General features: G+C 44.2%; 1 protein-coding gene across 1 annotated transcript; it reads right to left on the bottom strand.

The window, feature by feature from the left end:
- Positions 1-4,380: 4,380 nt before the first annotated feature.
- On the bottom strand, positions 4,381-20,898 carry LOC143292091 (uncharacterized). Its single transcript, XM_076602269.1, has 4 exons — positions 20,728-20,898; positions 11,938-13,891; positions 9,541-9,926; positions 4,381-5,243 (listed from the first exon to the last, which is right to left on the bottom strand). Exons 2-4 carry the CDS (start codon positions 13,876-13,878, stop codon positions 5,174-5,176), a joined length of 2,397 nt encoding a protein of 798 aa, XP_076458384.1. The 5' UTR covers positions 13,879-13,891; positions 20,728-20,898; the 3' UTR covers positions 4,381-5,173.
- Positions 20,899-22,970: the final 2,072 nt, after the last annotated feature.

Raw genomic sequence — 22,970 nt, 5'->3', positions numbered from 1 at the left:
TGCTGACTGCTTACTGCTACCAACAGCTATGTTGGGTCTCATTATGTACCATAATTATGCTGACTGTTTAGCGCTACCAACAGCTAAGTTGGGTCTCATTATGTACCATAATTATGCTGACTGCTAAGTGCTACCAACAGCTATGTTTAGTCTCATTATGTACCATACTTATGCTGACTGCTTAGTGCTACCAACAGCTAAGCTGGGTATCATTATGTACCATAATTATGCTGACTGCTTAGTGCTACCAACAGCTAAGTTGGTCTCATTATGTACCATAATTATGCTGACTGCTTAGCGCTACCAACAGCTAAGCTTGGTCTCATTATGTACCATAGTTATGCTGACTGCTTAGCGCTACCAACAGCTAAGCTTGGTCTCGTTGTGTACCATAATTATGCTGACTGCTTAGCGCTACCAAAAGCTAAGCCGGGTCTCAATGTACCATAGTTATGCTGACTGCTTAGCGCTACCAACAGCTAAGTTGGGTGTCATTATGTACCATAATTATGCTGACTGCTCACCGCTACCAACAGCTAAGTTGGGTCTCATTATGTACCATAGTTATGCTGACTGCTTAGCGCTACCAACAGCTATGTTGGGTCTGATTATGTACCATAATTATGCTTACTGCTTAGCGCTACCAACAGCTAAGTTGGGTCTCATTATGTACCATAGTTATGCTGACTGCTTAGCGCTACCAACAGCTATGTTGGGTCTCATATGTACCATAATTATGCTGACTCCTTAGTGCTACCAAAAGCTATGTTGGATTTCATATGTACCATAATTATGCTGACTGCTCAGCAATACCAACACCTAAGCTGGGTCTCATTATGTACCATAATTATGCTGACTGCTTAGTGCTACCAACAGCTAAGTTGGGTCTCATTATGTACCATAATTATGCTGACTGCTTAGCGCTACCAACAGGTAAGGTGGGTCTCATTATGTACCATAATTATGCTGACTGCTTAGCGCTACCAACAGCTAAGCTGGGTCTCATTATATACCATAGTTATGCTGACTGCATAGCGCTACCAACAGCTATGTTGGGTCTCATTATGTACCATAATTATGCTGACTGCTTACTGTACCTACAGCTAAGTTGGGTCTCATAATGTACCATAATTATGCTGACTGCTTAGTGCTACCTACAGCTAAGCTGGGTCTCATTATGTACCATAATTATGCTGACTGCTTAGTGCTACGAACAGCTAAGCTGGGTCTCATTATGTACCATAATTATGCTGACTGCTTAGTGCATACCAACAGCTAAGTTGGGTCTCATTATGTACCACAATTATGCTGACTGCTTAGCACTACCAACAGCTATGCTGGGTCTCATATGTACCATAGTTATGCTGACTGCTTAGCGCTACCAACAGCTAAGCTGGGTCTCATTATGTACCATAATTATGCTGACTGCTTAGTGCTACCAACAGCTAAGCTGGGTCTCATTGTGTACCATAATTATGCTGCCTGCTTAGGCATACCAACAGCTAAGTTGGGTCTCATTATGTACCATAATTATGCTGACTGCTTAGTGCTACCAACAGCTAAGTTGGGTCTCATTATGTACCATAATTATGCTGACTGCTTAGTGCTACCAACAGTAATTAGGGTCTCATTATGTACCATAATTATGCTGACTGCTTAGTGCTACCAACAGCTACGTTGGGTCTCATTATGTACCATAGTTATGCTGACTACTTAGCAATACCAACAGCTATGTTGGGTCTCATTATGTACCATAATTATGCTGACTGCTTAGCAATACCAACAGCTAAGCTGGGTCTCATTATGAACCATAATTATGCTGACTGATTAGCGCTACCAACAGCTAAGCTGGGTCTCATTATATACCATAGTTATGCTAACTGCATAGCGCTACCAATAGCTAAGCTGGGTCTCATTATGTACCATAGTTATGCTGACTGCTTAGCGCTACCAACAGCTAAGTTGGGTCTCATAATGTACCATAATTATGCTGACTGTTTAGCGCTACCAACAGCTGAGTTGGGTCTCATAATGTACCATAATTATGCTGACTGCTTAGTGCTACCAACAGCTACGTTGGGTCTCATTATGTACCATAGTTATGCTGACTACTTAGCAATACCAACATCTATGTTGGGTCTCATTATGTACCATAATTATGCTGACTGCTTAGCAATACCAACAGCTAAGCTGGGTCTCATTATGTACCATAATTATGCTGACTGCTTAGCGCTACCAACAGCTAAGCTGGGTCTTGCTGACTGCATAGCGCTACCAACAGCTATGTTGGGTCTCATTATGTACCATAGTTATGCTGACTGCTTAGCGCTACCAACAGCTATGTTGGGTCTGATTATGTACCATAATTATGTTTACTGCTTAGCGCTACCAACAGCTAAGTTGGTTCTCATTATGTACCATAGTTATGCTGACTGCTTAGCGCTACCAACAGCTATGTTGGGTCTCATATGTACCATAATTATGCTGACTGCTTAGTGCTACCAAAAGCTATGTTGGGTTTCATATGTACCATAATTATGCTGACTGCTCAGCAATACCAACAGCTAAGCTGGGTCTCATTATGTACCATAATTATGCTGACTGCTTAGTGCTACCAACAGCTAAGTTGGGTCTCATTATATACCATAATTATGCTGACTGCTTAGCGCTACCAACAGGTAAGGTGGGTCTCATTATGTACCATAATTATGCTGACTGCTTAGCGCTACCAACAGCTAAGCTGGGTCTCATTATGTACCATAATTATGCTGATTGCTTAGCGCTACCAACAGCTAAGCTGGGTCTCATAATGTACCATAATTATACTGACTGCTCACTGGTACCAACAGCTAAGTTGGGTCTCATAATGTACCATAATTATGCTGACTGCTTAGCGCTACCAACAGCTATGTTGGGTCTCATTATGTACCATAATTATGCTGACTGCATAGAGCTACCAACAGCTAAGTTGGGTCTCATTATATACCATAGTTATGCTGACTGCATAGCGCTACCAACAGCTAAGCTGGGTCTCATTATGTACCATAGTTATGCTGACTGCTTAGCGCTACCAACAGCTAAGTTGGGTCTCATAATGTACCATAATTATGCTGACTGCTTAGCGCTACCAACAGCTGAGTTGGGTCTCATAATGTACCATAATTATGCTGACTGCTTAGTGCTACCAACAGCTAAGCTGGGTCTCATTATGTACCATAATTATGCTGACTGCTTACTGCTACCAACAGCGAAGTTGGGTCTCATTATGTACCATAATTATGCTGACTGCTTAGTGCTACCAACAGCTATGTTGGGTCTCATTATGTACCATAGTTATGCTGACTACTTAGCAATGCCAACAGCTATGTTGGGTCTCATTATGTACCATAATTATGCTGATGCTTAGCAATACCAACAGCTAAGCTGGGTCTCATTATGTACCATAATTATGCTGACTGCTTAGCGCTACCAACAGCTAAGCTGGGTCTCATTATGTACCATAGTTATGCTGACTGCATAGCGCTAGCAACAGCTAAGCTGGGTCTCATTATGTACCATAATTATGCTGACTGCTTAGCGCTACCAACAGCTAAGCTGGGTCTCATTATGTACCATAATTATGCTGACTGCTTACTGCTACCAACAGCTATGTTGGGTCTCATTATGTACCATAATTATGCTGACTGTTTAGCGCTACCAACAGCTATGTTGGGTCTCATTATGTACCATAATTATGCTGACTGCTTAGCGCTACCAACAGCTGTGTTGGGTCTCATAATGTATCATAATTATGCTGACTGCTTAGCGCTACCAACAGCTAAGCTGGGTCTCATTATGTACCATAATTATGCTGACTGCTTAGTGCTACCAACAGCTATGTTTGGTCTCATTATGTACCATAATTATGCTGACTGCTTAGTGCTACCAACAGCTAAGCTGGGTCTCATTATGTACCATAATTATGCTGACTGCTTAGTGCTACCAACAGCTAAGTTGGTCTCATTATGTACCATAATTATGCTGACTGCTTAGCGCTACCAACAGCTAAGCTTGGTCTCATTATGTACCATAGTTATGCTGACTGCTTAGCGCTACCAACAGCTAAGTTGGGTCTCATTATGTACCACAATTATGCTGACTGCTTAGCAATACCAACAGCTATGTTGGGTCTCATATGTACCATAGTTATGCTGACTGCTTAGCGCTACCAACAGCTAAGCTGGGTCTCATTATGTACCATAATTATGCTGACTGCTTAGTGCTACCAACAGCTAAGCTGGGTCTCATTGTGTACCATAATTATGCTGCCTGCTTAGTGCTACCAACAGCTAAGTTGGGTCTCATTATGTACCATAATTATGCTGACTGCTTAGCAATACTAACAGCTATGTTGGGTCTCATTATGTACGATAATTATGCTGACTGCTTAGTGCTACCAACAGCTAAGTTGGGTCTCCAGGCTTAGTGAAACAAATCATCATTGCAAGAGTATGGTACAAACTGAAGGGTGAACATTTTAATAAGATATCAATCAATCAAAGGTAATAATATGAACAGAATCTCTTCCTAAGATCCTCAGTCTACTTTACAGGCGAAAAGAAATAATGCTTTTCTGAAGGAGCAAAATCTTACAAATATTTTGGGTTGTTTTTCACCAAAATAGAAACATTTTCAGTGAACATAAGATTATTTATCAAGACTAAGCAGTCAACCTAAGATCAGCCATCAAGACTAAGCAATAAGACGCTTCAGACTTACAAAAAAGAAGCAAAACTCAGACAAGCTTTCAAAAAACCAAACCAAACTAAACCAAACGAAACAAACAAACTAAAAAAAAAGAAAAAAAAAGAAGAAGAAGCGAAACTCAGACGACCTGTAAAGACTGTTATGACAATGCATTTATCCGACATGATAATCATACCAATCATAAGATAATGGAGCAGAAACATACTATAACAATGCATTTTATCCGACATGATAATCATACCAATTATAAGATAATGGAGCAGAAATATGCTATAACAATGCATTTTATCCGACATGATAATCATACCAATCAGAAGATAATGGAGCAAAAACATGATTCCAGTTTACTTTGTCATGAAAAAAAAACAAAACTGTGACATCCAGTCAGTTACGTGATGTAATTGATGTGTTGCACAGGGCCTTTTCTCTATTCAGTGTACGATCGCGGACGTCTGGTAGTTGTGACCATCTCTGACCCTGCAAAAGAGCGGGTGAAGCTGGGGGGCGGAGAGTGGGGTGTGGGGGTGGGGGTGGGGGGTAGGAAGAGGTGATTGGGAGAGGGACGGAGGTTGTGGTGTGGGAAGGGTCCGAGGGGCCGGGGGGGGGGGGGGAGGGGGGGGAGTTCGAAATTAGCGACATTTTTTGCAGGTGAGACAGCTCAAGGACATAACTTATACAAGACAGTTCATGAAACGACAAACAGACAGAACGACATCACCACACGATGCGATATAGACAAAAAATAGAACGAAAAACACAGGCGCGAACATGTAACAACAACGACATCAGCATAAACAACAATAACAACAACGCCGTCGACGACAACAACAACAACAGCAACAACAACAACAACAACAACAACAAAGACACAGTCCATCCAGGGCTATGCAGTGATATCCAACTTGCTGACAGTTCAACACATGACAGAACAGTCAGAGCAGACAACGGTACAAACCAGTACAGCTCAATACAGCCGGCACAGTCCAGTAACACAGCTCAGTACGACACGGTACTACACGGTACAATCCAGTACAGCTCAACACGACACGGTGCAATCTAGTACTACAGCTCAACACGACACGGTACAATCTAGTACTACACCTCAACACGACACAGTACAATCCAGTACTGCATCTCAACACAACACGGTACAATCCAGTACTACAGCTCAACACGACACGGTACAATCCAGTACTACAGCTCAACACGACACAGTACAATCCAGTACTACACGGTACTACACGGTACAATCCAGTGCTACATCTCAACACAACACGGTACAATCCAGTACTACAGCTCAACACGACACAGTACAATCCAGTACTACACGGTACTACACAGTACAATCCAGTACTGCATCTCAACACAACACGGTACAATCCAGTACTACAGCTCAACACGACACGGTACAATCCAGTACTACAGCTCAACACGACACAGTACAATCCAGTACTACACGGTACTACACGGTACAATCCAGTGCTACATCTCAACACAACACGGTACAATCCAGTACTACAGCTCAACACGACACGGTACAATCCAGTACTACACCTCAACACGACACGGTACAATCCAGTACTACACTTCAACACGACACGGTACAATCCAGTACTACACCTCAACACGACATGGTACAATCCAGTACTACACCTCAACACAACACGGTACAATCCAGTACTACACCTCAACACGACATGGTACAAATCAGTACTACACCTCAACACAACACGGTACAATCCAGTACTACACTTCAACACGACACGGTACAATCCAGTACTACACCTCAACACGACATGGTACAATCCAGTACTACACCTCAACACAACACGGTACAATCTAGTACTACACCTCAACACGACATGGTACAAATCAGTACTACACCTCAACACAACACGGTATAATCCAGTACTACACCTCAACACAACACGGTACAATCCAGTACTACAGCTCAACACGATACGGTACATTCCAGTACTACACCTCAACACGACACGGTACAATTCAGTACTACAGCTCAACACAACACGGCACAATCCAGAACTACAGTTAAACACGACACGGTACAATCCAGTACTACAGCTCAACACGGGACACAGCAAAATCCAGTACTACACCTCAACACAACACGGTACAATCCAGTACTACACCTCATCACGATACAGTACAATCTAGTACTACACCTCAACACGACACGGTACAATCCAGTACTACACCTCAACACGACACGGTACAATCCAGTACTACACCTCGACACAACACGGTACAATCTAGTACTACACCTCAACACAACACGGTACAATCCAGTACTACACCTCAAAACGACACGGTACAATCCAGTACTACACCTCAACACGACACGGTACAATCCAGTACTACACCTCAACACAACACGGTACAATCTAGTACTACACCTCAACACAACACGGTACAATCCAGTACTACACCTCAATACGACACGGTACAATCCAGTACTACACCTCAACATAACACGGTACAATCTAGTACTACACCTCAACACGACACGGTACAATCCAGTACTACACCTCAACACGACACGGTACAATACAGTACTACACCTCAACACAACACGGTACAATCTAGTACTACACCTCAACACGACACGGTACAATCCAGTACTACACCTCAACACGACACGGTACAATCCAGTACTACACCTCAACACGACACGGTACAATCCAGTACTACACCTCAACACGACACGGTACAATCCAGTACTACACCTCAACACGACACAGTACAATCCAGTACTACACCTCAACACGACACGGTACAATCCAGTACTACACCTCAACACAACACGGTACAATCCAGTACTACACTTCAACACGACACGGTACAATCCAGTACTACACCTCAACACGACACGGTACAATCCAGTACTACAGCTCAACACGACACGGTACAATTCAGTACTACACCTCAACACGACACGGTACAATCCAGTACTACACCTCAAGACGACACGGTACAATCCAGTACTACACCTCAACACAACACGGTACAATCCAGTACTACACCTCAACACGACACGGTACAACCCAGTACTACACCTCAACACGACACGGTACAATCCAGTACTACACCTCAACACGACACGGTACAATCCAGTACTACACCTCAACACAACACGGTACAATCCAGTACTACACCTCAACACGACACGGTACAATCCAGTACTACAGCTCAACACGACACGGTACAATCCAGTACTACAGCTCAACACACACAGTACAATCCAGTACTACACCTAAACGCGACACGGTACAATCCAGTATTACAGCTCAACACGACACGGTACAATCCAGTACAGCTCAATTCAACACGGCCAATCCAGTACAACTGCTCAACACTACACGGTACGACGCGGTACAGTCCGGTACACCTCAGTACAAATACAGCACAGAAGTACAGCTCAATAACACACGGTACAATCCAACACAGCTCATTGCAGCACGGCAAAACCGGTACTATAGCTCAACATGACACGGTACAATCCAGTACACCTCAGTACAACACGGCACAATCCAGTACTACAGCTCAGCACGACACAGTGCGACACAGTACAACCCAGTCCACCTCACTACAACACGGCTCAGTCCAGAAGTACTGCCTGATACAACATGGGTACAATTCAACACAGCTCCATGGAACATGGAACCTATACACCTCTACACAACGTGGTAACTCCAATACAACTTTATACAACATGGCACAATCATTATTATCATTATGATGATGATGATTGTTATTATTATTATTATTATTATTATTATTATTAGCATTTACGTCTAATCTTGAAAATAAGCCCAAGGCATTTACAAATAGAACACATGTAAATATCAAAAAGGAAAAAAAATGAACGGATGATACCAAAAAATTATCAAAACTTATTCATCCCCCCTCCCCCCCCCCCCCCCACACACACACCCATACACACACCCACACCTACAATACACACAAGCACACGTGCACGCACATACACAAGTCACAGCACACAATCGTAAATAGTACACAATCTTCTTCTTCTTCTGCGTTCGTGGGCTGCAACTCCCACGTTCACTCGTATGTACACGAGTGGGCTTTTCCGTGTATAACCGTTTTTTACCCTGCCATGTAGGCAGCCATACTCCGTTTTCGGGGATGTGCATGCTGAGTATGTTCTTGTTTCCAAAACCCACCGAACGCTGGCATGGATTACAGGATCTTTAACGTGCGTATTTGATCTTATGCTTGCGTATACACACGAAGGGGATTCAGGCACTAGCAGGTCTGCACATATGTTGACCTGGGAGATGGGAAAAAATTCCACCCTTTACCCACCAGGCGCCGTTACCGAGATTAGAACCCAGGACACTCAGATTGAAAGTCCAACGCCTTAACCACTCGGCTATTGCGCCCGCTCTTAGCTCCATACAAAACGGTACAATCCATTATAGTTTAATACAATGCGAGGCATCATAAGTCAAAGTAATGTAGAACAACGTGTTGCAGCTCATCACAACACAATTATCAATCAAGGATCAACACATCCAGGAACAATAATTGCCTACAATTCACTGGGGGCAGAGTAGAATCGAATTGTAGCTGTCCACACAATACACGCACACACAGACACACACACACACACACACACACACACACACACACACACACACAAACCACATTCCGTTTCATTCCACCCACCACCCCAACACCCCCCACCCCCCTTCCTCCCCAACCTCCTGCTGCCCCACATCCACCCCTCTCCTCCACCACACTCCTTCCTCTCACCTTCTCTTGTCATCAACTGCTGCGCCTTTATTCTTCCTCCAGAACCCCCCGCGGAAGGCCTGCCCAAGCCTGGACCTCGTCACCTCCACGGTGGACGCGCACACGGCCAGACGCAGCGGGGTCCCGGAATCAGCGGAGTCCGCTAAGTCAGCACCAGCACCAGCATTGACAGAGTGTCCCTGGCCCTGGGAGGACGTCGACCGCGACGGCGAGCAGAGCACCAGAAGGCTGCCGGTGTAGGGGTCAACGTTGAGGGCCATCGGGTGGGAGAGGTCCCCGGACCTGTTGGTCAAGTGGTCCCACACCCGACAGCCGCCGCCGCCGCGGCGTTGGCCGAAGTCCAAGGCGATGACGTCATCCGCGGACGTGTCTGCCACCAGCAGCACCTAGGAGAGAGAGAGAGAGAGAGAGAGAGAGAGAGAGAGAGGAATGGGAGGGGGGTGGAGAAGGAGAGATGATGGGTGAGTGCGAGTAGCGGTGATGGTGGTGGTGGTTGTGTGGTGGTTGTGTGGGGTGTGGGGGTGTGGTGGTGGTGGTGGGGGGGGGGTTGAGCAGGGAGGGGGGGGATCAGGGTGGGGGGATGAAGGATGTGATAAAGGAGGTGCGGTGTCATGACAACACAGGCGGTCAGTCACACATTTAAACACACACACACACACATACACACATAAGCACGCGCGCGCGCATACATACATACATATATATATATATATATATATATATATATATATATATATGTGTGTGTGTGTGTGTGTGTGTGTGTGTGTGTGTGTGTGTGTGCTCGTGCGCGTACAAGCACGCTCACACACACACACACACACACACACACACACACACACACACACACACACACACACACTACCACCATCACCAATAACAACAACAAAAACAACAATGATATCACTATAGCACGCATCCCTTTAACAAATAATCGATAGAGACCAGCCGCCGTGGCGAAGTGATTAGCGTCGCGGACTGACGGCTGGGAGGACGCGGGTTCGAATCCCAGTGGAGGTGGGGTTTTCGGCCCGTGGCCGGCTCCTACCCAGAGTTGAGTGTGCTGTGGGCTTAAATGGGGAGACTGGGACCACACAGTCGAGTGTCATCCACTTCAAGGATGCGTCTTTGGGTGTGTTGCTCTAATTACCTGACGAGCACTGCAAGTGTCTGTATCTCTCGGGCCTGGTTAACGCCGGGATATCATTATGACAGGAAGCGTAGAGTACAGCCTTGTCACGCAGTCCCAAACCAAAATGGACCTCCATAGCAACATCATCATCATCGTCATCCTCCTTCTTCATCATCATCAGTATAAAAAAAAAACAATCTCAAAGTCTGTGGCCTTTCATGCCCTACTCTCATGGTGACCTCAGTTTCGATACCCCTCCACTTCCGTGCTTGGGGTGAGTCCTGTCAATGTCTTCAGTGTCGGCAGATTCATGAGGGACTGTTGTTTGAGGGACGTGGTGACGGTCTCCACTCTGGGGCTCACTCAGTCTGGCTCCGCGAGTAAGCCATTATTGTCGTTAGTAGGGGGCGTAGTAGGTGGTGTCCTAAGTACGTTAAATCAGAACAGGCACCACTGAACACCACCGAAGTGACTCAGCAGCAGTGCAGGGTCTCCTCTGGTGTGTGGCCTCCTAGCGACCTAACATCGATGGTTCCCTGCGCACTGCCGACGCTGGAACTGTGACGGACGAACCCGGGTGTGGCCGTATATGGAGGAATCTAAATGAGCGGCGTGGGAGTAATGCCACTGAAACGGTGCAGATGATGGGGGAAATTTTTTTTTTTTTTAATCGATAGAGAATGTACTCTCGATGTTATGCGTTTGAGCTTTATCATCCATTGTATTTGTGTGAGATCATGTTGTTTGATACCGTGTCGTGTTGCTTCGCATCTGGTCCGCTTGTTCGTCCATGCATTGTATCATATCGATTGTATTGTATATTGCGTCGAATCGTATCGTATCGAGTTGTGTCGAATCGTATCGTGTTGTGTCGAATCGTATCTTGTTGTGTCGAATCGTATCATGTCGTGTTGTGTCGAATCGCATCGTATCGTGTTGTGTCGTGTCGTATAGCTTTGCATTTGAGCTTGCTCGTCCAGTGCGTTGTATCATATCGATCGTATTGTATATTGTGTCGAATTGTATCGTGTTGTGTCATGTCGAATCGTATCGTGTTGTGTCGTATCGTATCGTATCGCATCGCATCGCATGCATCGTACTCCATCGCATTACAACGCATTGTATCGTATCCCGTAAGTATCACATTGCATTGTGTCGAGTCGTGTCTGATCGGAGAAAGGGACAGGAAAGGTGGAAGGGGGGTTGGGGGGAAGGGAGGGGGGTACAGAAGGAAAGTGACCAGAAACAAAAATTCCGACAAAACTCACTTCTTTATCTCCGACCGTGAAGAAGCAGGCGTCAACGATATCTGCTGAACTGTCACCACCACCACCACCACTACCGCCAGGATTGTCCGGGGGGTAGGTGCAGAAGGGGGTGGTGGCTCCCAGCTTGTACAGGCTGACCCGCCGGGCATCGTCGACCACGGCGAAGAGGTTGCCCTCGCGGTTGACGTCCATGGCCAGAGCTGTCGCGGTGGCGGCAGTGGTGCCCCCGTGGCGCCTTGTGAGGACGACGCTCTGGACGATCCCCCACACGTCCTCCACGGAGCTGACTCTGGGTAGGAGCTCCCAGCGTCCCGGGGAGACCCTCAGGCAGGCCCTGAGGCCGCCTTTGCTGAACGCGGTGAACTGGGCGCTCTGCCGCCGACCCACCGCGTCCACGTGCTCTCTGGACAGCCGCATGAAGCGCTGCCCGCTGCTGACGATGGCGCTGCGGCAGTCGGCGTTGACCAGGTCGTGGCCCGTGCCCGCCATGTCCGTCAGCTGGAGCTGGTCCTGCAGCCTGGACTGGGACATGTCCACCAGCTGCACGCTGAGGAGGCAGAGTGAGAAGGGGGAAGAGGGGGAGGAGGTGGAGGTGGGGGAAGGGGAGCGGAAAGAGGTGTGGGAGGAGGAAGAGGACACCCACACCAGGAGGCCCTCCCCTCCAGAACACACCCTCCACGTGCTGACCTCCTCCTGGGGTCGGGGGTCGAGGGGCAGGTCCAGGTGAGACAGAACGTGCAGTCTGGGCACTTTGCGCTTGCTCTTCTGCACCTGGGGCCGGCCGATGAACCGCTCCAGAGCGACTCTCAGGTCCGAGGAACCGCCGTCGTGGTGGTCCCGGGGGCGCTGGACGATGACCGGCGGGTAGGAGGTGAAGCTCCCCAGCACAGACGGGTTGTGAATCATGTCCCGGGCGTTGAAGTCCATCTGGACCACCCGGACGTCGGTGCCGCTGGTGAGGGCGGACCGGAGGTGGTTCCTCTTGCCCTTCAGCGCGCACAGGTTCATGCTCACCCTCCTCTCCTCCGCCAGACACTGCCGCTCCAGGTCCGTGGTGACGTCAGCCAGACGGGCCACCGCGGCATCCTCCGCCTCCCGGACCATGTCGCGTGCTTCCTCCGCCCTGCTCCGGATGGCGTCCTCCACGGCCTTCATGCCTTGCGGGAGGGCGTGCCTGGCCTTCCACACGTCCCGGTAGAACCACTCCAGGTTGCAGATCCTGGGGTCCAGGTGGGATTTGGCCTCCGCCAGGTGCTGTCTGGCCCTGTCTGCAGCCTGGCTCAGGCTCTCCACCTTGTGGCGGCGGTGCGCGTCAGAGCCTTTGCAGGACTCGCACAGCACTTTCAAGCAGGTGAGGCACCAATACTGCAGGTCGAGATCGTGTTCTTCGCACCTGGAGCTGTCCGGAACTTCCGGGTCGCAGGGGGACGGGATACGGAGCACCAGGTAATGGTTCCTGGCGGTGTGCTCGCGCAGACATTCGCTGTCGTTGCACAGGACGACCTTGCAGTGCATGCACAGGAACGAGCGCTGTCTGCTCCTCGCCTCCATCGTCCCGCACTCCTGGCACACAGCCCCGTCCTCTCCCTCAATGTGGAGACTTTTCTTCACCTCTTCGTCCCCGTGAATGGCGTCCACAATGTCTGTCTCAGCGTTGTTCTCGTGAAGGCTCCAAGTGCTCGTGCCGAACTTACGGCACTTGGGACAGAGCAAGTTCTGCTCGCGCACGTTTATCTTGCTGGGCTCCAGGCAATTCTTGCAGAAGAGGTGGCCGCAGTTGACCATCTTGAGGTAGTAGGGTTGGTTATGGCAGACGCTGCATACCTCCTCTCTCTTCTCCGCCTCCTCCTCCTCCTCCTCCTCGTCATCTTTGTCTTCGTCACTCTCTGGCAAGGTCTCAAGGTTGGCGGGCAAGATGTCGGGTTGTACTCCTTCGGCCATTGTACGTGCTGATCTGAGCATGAAGGAAAGAAAAGGAAAAATATCAAGAGTGATTCAGTGTTGTAAAGTGTCACAAAATTAATAATAAGATTCGGTTTGTTGTTTCTTTTTTCGTTTGTTGTTGTTGTTGTGTTTTGTTGTTTTTCCTTATAGTTTTTTGTTTGTTTGTGTCTTTTTGTACGAGAAAGGTGGTTCTTTCTTTTGTTTTGATTTTTGTTGTTATTGTTATTGTCATCACTTTGGAAGGTTTCAGTTTCAGTTTCAGTAGCTCAAGGAGGCGTCACTGCGTTCGGACAAATCCATATACGCTACACCACATCTGCCAATCAGATGCCTGACCAGCAGCGTAACCCAACGCGCTTAGTCAGGCCTTGAGAAAAAAAAAGAAAAAAGGGGTGAATAAATAATAGATAAATACATAAAAAATAACTACTTTGGAAAGAGAAAGAGAAAATAAATGTGCATTGTTCGAATCATTTGATGACTATCATATAGGGACCGGTATCGTTTTTGGTCAAAGGGGAAAGGCACAGCGATTCATTCACCTTCACAAAATGCCAGAATAGTAGTTGTAGTAGTAGTAGTAGTAGAAGGAGGAGGAGCAGCAGCAGCAGTAGCAGTAGTAGTAATACTAGTACGAAGAGGAAACAAAAGAAATGAAAAACGGTGATAAGATGATGATGATGATGATGATAACAATGACATATCAAGTGGGGAGAGGTTGAGGGGGCCAGGTATGATTATGATTGTGGAAGAATGATCCAGGTCATATCATGCAAATCTTCAGAGGTGAGCTTTAGAGTTGCGTTAAACGATCTGTTTGCTGAAGTGCTTTTGATCAAGTTGTTCAACCAAACACACACACACACACACACACACACACACACACACACACACACACACACACACACACCACGTGCGCGCACACCCACCCAAGTACACGCACGCACACCGCGCACGCACACACACACACGTACACTCACACACACACACACCACGCGCGCGCGCAAATCCAAGTGCACACACACACACACACACACACACACACACACATTCACGCTAATATATGCAGACGACACTGCTGAAAACAAAAACCCCAACAGATTATCATACGGTGGTGGTGGTGGTGGTGGTAGTGGTGTTGGTTGTTTTGGAATCTAGCACAGGACATTAGACCTGTATGACTGAAGTGATGTACTTCACCTATCTTGTCAGTTTGTTGTTTTTTCAGAAGCAATGCAGCTGTCTGAAATTACAGCTGATAACATACACGAAAGTAGTATGTGATCTTTTGTCACAATAGCGTGCTTTTCAGCAATGTTTCCCCTCTTTCTGAAAAACACTATTTCTCAGGAAAGATCTCACATTCTTTTGCCATGTTTTGTTGTTATTCCCTTTTTTTCAGACAATTACATGCATCACATACACGCACGCACGCACGCACGCACACACACACACACACACACACACTCTCTCTCTCTCTCTCTCTCTCTCTCTCTCTCTCTCTCTCTGACCTAGAAGGTCGTTTCACATACGTTTCTGATTTAGGCACAAGTGTGAATGATTATTTTTTAGCGTCTGTAAATCTTTTTGATTCGTCATCTCAGAATGTAAAATTACAGGTATTAGAAAGAATTGAATCTGACCACTTACCCATTGTATTATATATTGAGAAACACTCTACAAGGCAATGTGATATGAATTCTGATTGTGATATGAATCAGTCCATTATTAAATATTGTTGGAATGATATATATGCAGAATATTTTTCTTTTTCTATGGAGTCACAGGAAATACAAGAAAAGTTGCAGTCAGCAGAAGATCTTATTCACGTTGATATAAATAGAGCATTAGACAAGTTTAATCAGACTGTTAAAGAACAAGCAGAATACATGAAAAAACGTATATTTATAAATAAAAAAGCAACAGACAGAAATTGGTTTGATCATGAATGTAAAATGGAGAAACGCCGGGTACGCAGACTGTTGAGGATATGTAGAAGAACATTAGATAAAGAAGATCGCATTTTGTTTTGTATTGCTAGACGTGAATATAAAAATTTAAATAAGAGAAAAAAGAAAGAATATAATAACTCATTAGTAAACAAACTTATAGATTCTGTTAAAAGTCAAAAGGAATTTTGGGACACAGTACAAAAGATCTCAAAAAAGAAAGTACAACCTTTAAATGATATTTCTATTCAAGAATGGTTCGAACATTTCAAAAAAGTGTTAGAAAATGAAGATGGTGACGAGGGGGAAGTAACTGAAAACATGAATATAGTAAATGTAGGGGATAATTATACACTAGATAGACCTATATCTCACGAAGAAGTCTTATTAGCGATTAGAAGATTAAAAAATGGTAAATCTGCTGGCCCTGATGGACTGATTGGTGAATTTTTCAAACATTCTGGTGAGACGACTGTTAGTTTCCTGGTGAAGCTGTTTAATTATTTGTTTGATAATGGAATCTATCCAAGCAATTGGACAGAATCAATAATTATGCCATTGTTTAAGAAAGGTGATATTAACAATGTAAACAACTATAGAGGCATTTCTTTAAGTGATATTAGTAGTAAGTTATACAGTTCCATTATTAACAATAGACTACAAGAATGGATAACACAGAATAACATAATTGGAGAATATCAAGCTGGTTTTAAAAAAGGCTATTCAACTATTGACCATATATTTACTTTAATGGCCGCAATACAAAAACAGTTTGCAAATAATAGAAAATTGTATGTTGCTTTTGTTGACTTTGAAAAGGCTTTCGATTCTATTTCTAGAAAACTTTTATGGCCTGTTTTGTTGAAAAATGGAATCAGTGGTAAGCTGTATCTTTGTGTGAAAAGTATGTATAATGAAGTGAAAGCGAGAGTGAGATCGGGGGCAAAATTATCAGATTGTGTGAATTGTATTCGTGGGGTTAAGCAAGGGGATGTCTGTAGCCCTGTCTTGTTTTCACTTTTTATTAATGAACTAGCGTTAGAAATTATGCAAAATGGTCAACATGGTGTTACTTTCGATTTGATTGAACTGTTTGTTTTACTTTTTGCTGACGACATGATTTTGCTGTCTATAACAACAGTTGGTTTACAGCGACAACTTAACAGTTTATACACTGCTGCAACTAATTTACAGCTAAAGGTAAATATGGATAAAACAAATATTGTTGTTTTTCGTAAGGGAGGGTATTTGGCAAGAAATGAAAGATGGTCATATGGAAGTGAAAGAATAACTGTCGTAAACGCATATAAATATCTTGGGATTTATTTTTCAACAAGACTTAGTTTCAATTTTGCATGTCAAGACATTGCTAATAAAGCAAAAAAAGCAGTTATTTTGATTCTTCATATTTTGTATAAAGTAGACTGTAGTTCTTTTAGCGTATTTGTTAGATTATTTGATTCGCAAGTTCAGCCAATATTACAGTATGGAGCAGAAATCTGGGGACTGGAAAATAGGATAGTAACAGAAAAAGTGCACTTGTTTGCATTGAAACGTTTTCTTAATGTAGACAATCGAACTCCAAATGATCTTGTTTATGGCGAACTGGGGAGATACCCTATTTATCTAAATTCTTATATAAAATGTATTAAATATTGGCTAAAGTTGACTAGAATGAATGAAAACAGATATCCATTTAAAGCATATAAAATGTTATATAGTTTGGATAATAATGGTAAGAAGACTTGGGCAACGAGTGTTCGTCAGTGTTTAAATACATATGGCTTTGCATTTGTATGGGATAATCAAGGGGTGGAAGATATTGCAGGTTTCTTAAAGTGTTTCAGACAACGTATTATTGATTGCAGGTGGCAAGACTGGCATGATCATATACAAACTAGTGATAGATTCGCACAGTTTAGACTTTTTAAAACATCACATGTGATTGAGCCATACATTGAGTTAGGACTGAACAGATATATAAAATGTACACTGACAAAATTTAGATTTGGTATTTCTAGTATTGCTTCTCATAGTTTTAGGTATAGCATTCTAAATGAACCCATGTATACATGCCGATTATGCAGTTCGGGTAAAGAAGATGAATTGCATTTTTTGTTATGTTGCCCTGCTTTGTGTGACCTTAGACAAAAACTTATTCAACCGAAATATTATAGAGATCCGTCTAATTTTAGGTTTAGTTTACTCATGTCTTCAAGACAGGAATGTACTCTGCATAACTTGGCCATATATATATATGAAGGATTGAAGAGACTAAGTACAGTTATCTCGTGAATGTTGTTGAATATTTGTGTTGACTATTTTGGGTGATATGGTTGATATTGTGCTAACAATTTTTGGTTGATTTGAATTGTCTATTTACTGTGTCATGTCATTTTTGTAATTATTATTTATCAATGATTCCCCCTTCAGTAAGGGGCTCTGGCCTTATCTGAATAAAACATTCGTTCGTTCGTTCGTTCGTTCTCTCTCTCTCTCTCTCTGTGGATTCTCCCGTCGTGTCCGACGGATGAGTAGGGAGGCAGGTCATCTACTGATGCGGGGTCTTCATGTGGGAATGACGACCAGTTCCTGAGGCACAAGGTCGTCCACAGACGCTGCATGGAACGGAGTCCTGCAAGGATGGGCCCCGTTTTCTCCGATTCCTCTTTTCCTGGATGGCGGCTGCTCTGTTGTGCTCGAATGTCTTTGTGCCCTGGGTATACCGTTGCTTCCTCTGTTCTCTAACAAGGGCGACATCTTCCCAGGAAACAGTGTCGATATTGTATCTTCTGTGGTTGGCCTTCAGTATGTCTTTCTATCTCTTGACAGACCTTCCTTGGTCACGTTGTCCTTCCTTAAGTTGTCCAAAGACTAGCATCTTTGGAATTCTGCTGTCCTCCTGTCCATCGGAACTGGCTTTTGATGAGTATAATACTGGGTAGGCCACACTTAACTCTTCAGGACCTGTAGGTTGGACACTCTGTCTTGCCATTTGATGCTGCAGATCTTGCGCAAGTATCGTAGATGGAACTGTTCGAGTTGTTGGATGTGTCAGCGGTACGTGCTCCAAGTCTCACAACAGCAGAGGAGAGCACTCAGAACCAAAGCTCTGTACACAGCGACCTTTGCGTGCAGTTTGTTGCCATAGTCTTGCCATAGACTCTTTGAGGGTCTGCCAAAGGCAGAGCTGGCCTTTGAGATGCGCAAACATCACTTCTGCAACCAGAGATCAATTTCTGCTTTCAGTGCTTCCCAAGTAGCAGAACGTGTCCACAGTTTTGATCTCTGTGCTCATGATGACGACAGGTGGTGGTGGAGCAGTGACAGCTCCGGACGGTGAAGGCTGGAACATGGCCTCGGTCTTACCTGGACTGATTGTAAGTCCAAAGCGTTGACAGGCCCTTGCAAAGCGATCTGTGATGCACAGGATGTCTTCATGGGAGTGCGCAGCCAGTGCACATTCATCAGCAAAAAGGAACTCTCTCAGAAGGGTCTCAGATAGTTTAGTCTTGGCCTAAAGTCGTTGAAGGTTAGAGAGACGCTTTGACGCTTTGATATTTTATTGTCATTACATGCATAGGTCTATTCACAAGGGGGTGATAAGGGTCATTTCCTATGTCACCACAAGTACAATACCACACACTCTGCTTAATCCATCAAGACAAACAAAACAAGCAAACAAAGAAAAACAAAACATCTTTCATCGAAATACAACACCCTAACAATAGGGAAGCAACAAACATAAAAAACACCATTACTCGACCATCCATTCTATTAGTGATATTGTTCAATGTCTGCCTTATTATCTGGCTTACAGTCTGAACACAAGATAATACACACTATACATTGTTACCCCCCTCATTTACTCTGGTATTATTTTGAATAGTAAGACTGTATCTTATTCTCTGTGCTACTACAAGAAATTTAGCTATTGACAGTGTTGTAAAATCATCATCAGACGACAAAGCAGAAACAATGACGTGCCTTTTAGCTACATCAGACTGAAAAAACACACACTTATCTCTTACCCTATCGAATGATTTACATTGAAACAAGAAATCGTTTTCATCATCTACACTAGAAGCGCACAAAGGGCATGGTGATTCTGTGGATGTCCCAGGCTGAAACCATCTTTTATTTGAATTAAATCCAAGTGTCCTTAGTCGAAATCTTGCAAAGTTTATTCTTTGCCACTTTTCTGTGATGACTGTCAGGAATTGTTTCCGTTTGAAATACACTTTTGAATGAAAAAAACCCTATATTTTTCTTTAGTTTCCATATCAGAATGCCAATTTTATTTAAAAGAACAAATAAGTCTATATCTAAATTCCGAAATAAACTGCTGTTCATTTCCCACTTACCGAGACATCCACACAATTCCAAAACCATGCTCAAACAGAATCTTTTTAACATAACAAGCCCAGTTTTCCTTACCTAATTCCATTTGTAATAGCATCATATTATAAGCCTGTTTGCACAAACGTGAAGCTTCAATGATTTCAACCAATATTTTATGCATTTCACAAAAGTTTTTATGTACAAAGGATAACTGCCCGTTTCCCCATATAATAATACAGTATTGGGTGAGTGAATCAGCACATTCAGAAAACGTTTTACTGCATATGTGTGCACTTTCTCCATTTGTGAGTTTGCCTTGAGACCCCAAACTTCAGCTGCATACGAAAGTACAGGTTCAATTTGTATATCAAACATTTTCCAAAATAGATGATAATCAATCAAGTTAAGCTTCTTTATTTTAATTTTTTTTAACGATTTCAGTATTTCATTTACACCTTTCTAGAAGGCTAGAGAGAGAGAGCGTGTATGTGTGTGTGTATGTGCAGTGTGTGTGTGTGTGTGTGTGTGTGTGTGTGTGTGTGTGTGACAAACTCACCTGATTCCTCAGTGGTGTCTAATCCATGTGTGTCTCAATCACAAACAATCTCAGTAACAAACAACAAAGGAACAACGACCACAGCCAATGGATGCCAGCAAGTTCATCGTCTCACAAAATTTCACTAGCGCGCCTTTTGAGTTCGAAACGTAATTCAATAACAGACCATGTAAAACCATGGACGGCTGAATAATAAATAAGCTGTTCAACACTTCCGGCGAAACACACAAGTTGGCTCACAATGTAGGATTTTAACCCATTGTCTTCTGCCGACAAGTATGCTTATCTGGGAAGTGCTGTCACCTCAGTGAGATAAGTCCAAGTTTACAGGTCAGGATGGATAGATGGATGGGTATGGATACTTGTATAATGCATATACTCGGTCAGAAACCAAGCCCTTAGCGATTTTCAAGCACGGAGTTATTTGCACAACAGGCTGCCTACCTGGGTACATCCCACTGACAGCTGCCTTTGGGCGATCATCTTTCGTTTCCTGTGTCGTTCAATTAGGTTTCAGTCATGCACACACACACACACACACACACACACACACACACACTTACTACATGCATCAAACATTTTCCAAAATAGATGATAATCAATCAAGTTAAGCTTTTTTTTTTAAATTTTTTTTAACGATTTCAGTATTTCATTTACACCTTTCTAGAAGGCTAGAGAGAGAGAGAGTGTGTATGTGTGTGTGTGTGTGTGTGTGTGTGTGTGTGTGTGTGTGTGTGTGTGTGTGTGTGTGTGTGTGTGTGCAGTGTGTGTGTGTGTGTGTGTGTGTGTGTGTGTGTGTGTGTGTGTGTGTATGTGTGTGTGACAAACTCACCTGATTCCTCAGTGGTGTCTAATCCATGTGTGTCTCAATCACAAACAATCTCAGTAACAAACAACAAAGGAACAACGACCACAGCCAATGGATGCCAGCAAGTTCATCGTCTCACAAAATTTCACTAGCGCGCCTTTTGAGTTCGAAACGTAATTCAATAACAGACCATGTAAAACCATGGACGGCTGAATAATAAATAAGCTGTTCAACACTTCCGGCGAAACACACAAGTTGGCTCACAATGTAGGATTTTAACCCATTGTCTTCTGCCGACAAGTATGCTTATCTGGGAAGTGCTGTCACCTCAGTGAGATAAGTCCAAGTTTACAGGTCAGGATGGATAGATGGATGGGTATGGATACTTGTATAATGCATATACTCGGTCAGAAACCAAGCCCTTAGCGATTTTCAAGCACGGAGTTATTTGCACAACAGGCTGCCTACCTGGGTACATCCCACTGACAGCTGCCTTTGGGCGATCATCTTTCGTTTCCTGTGTCGTTCAATTAGGTTTCAGTCATGCACACACACACACACACACACACACACACACACACACACACACACACACACACACACACACACACACTTACTACATGCATCAAACATTTTCCAAAATAGATGATAATCAATCAAGTTAAGCTTTTTTTTTTTTTAATTTTTTTTAACGATTTCAGTATTTCATTTACACCTTTCTAGAAGGCTAGAGAGAGAGAGAGTGTGTATGTGTGTGTGTGTGTGTGTGTGTGTGTGTGTGTGTGTGTGTGTGTGTGTGTGTGTGTGTGTGTGTGTGTGTGCAGTGTGTGTGTGTGTGTGTGTGTGTGTGTGTGTGTGTGTGTGTATGTGTGTGTGACAAACTCACCTGATTCCTCAGTGGTGTCTAATCCATGTGTGTCTCAATCACAAACAATCTCAGTAACAAACAACAAAGGAACAACGACCACAGCCAATGGATGCCAGCAAGTTCATCGTCTCACAAAATTTCACTAGCGCGCCTTTTGAGTTCGAAACGTAATTCAATAACAGACCATGTAAAACCATGGACGGCTGAATAATAAATAAGCTGTTCAACACTTCCGGCGAAACACACAAGTTGGCTCACAATGTAGGATTTTAACCCATTGTCTTCTGCCGACAAGTATGCTTATCTGGGAAGTGCTGTCACCTCAGTGAGATAAGTCCAAGTTTACAGGTCAGGATGGATAGATGGATGGGTATGGATACTTGTATAATGCATATACTCGGTCAGAAACCAAGCCCTTAGCGATTTTCAAGCACGGAGTTATTTGCACAACAGGCTGCCTACCTGGGTACATCCCACTGACAGCTGCCTTTGGGCGATCATCTTTCGTTTCCTGTGTCGTTCAATTAGGTTTCAGTCATGCACACACACACACACACACACACACAC

The sequence above is a fragment of the Babylonia areolata genome, chromosome 18 (genome assembly GCF_041734735.1).
Source record: "Babylonia areolata isolate BAREFJ2019XMU chromosome 18, ASM4173473v1, whole genome shotgun sequence".
NCBI lineage: Eukaryota > Metazoa > Mollusca > Gastropoda > Neogastropoda > Buccinidae > Babylonia > Babylonia areolata.
The sequence above is the reverse complement of the archived record's forward strand: the minus strand, read 5'-3'. Positions and strand labels throughout refer to the sequence as shown.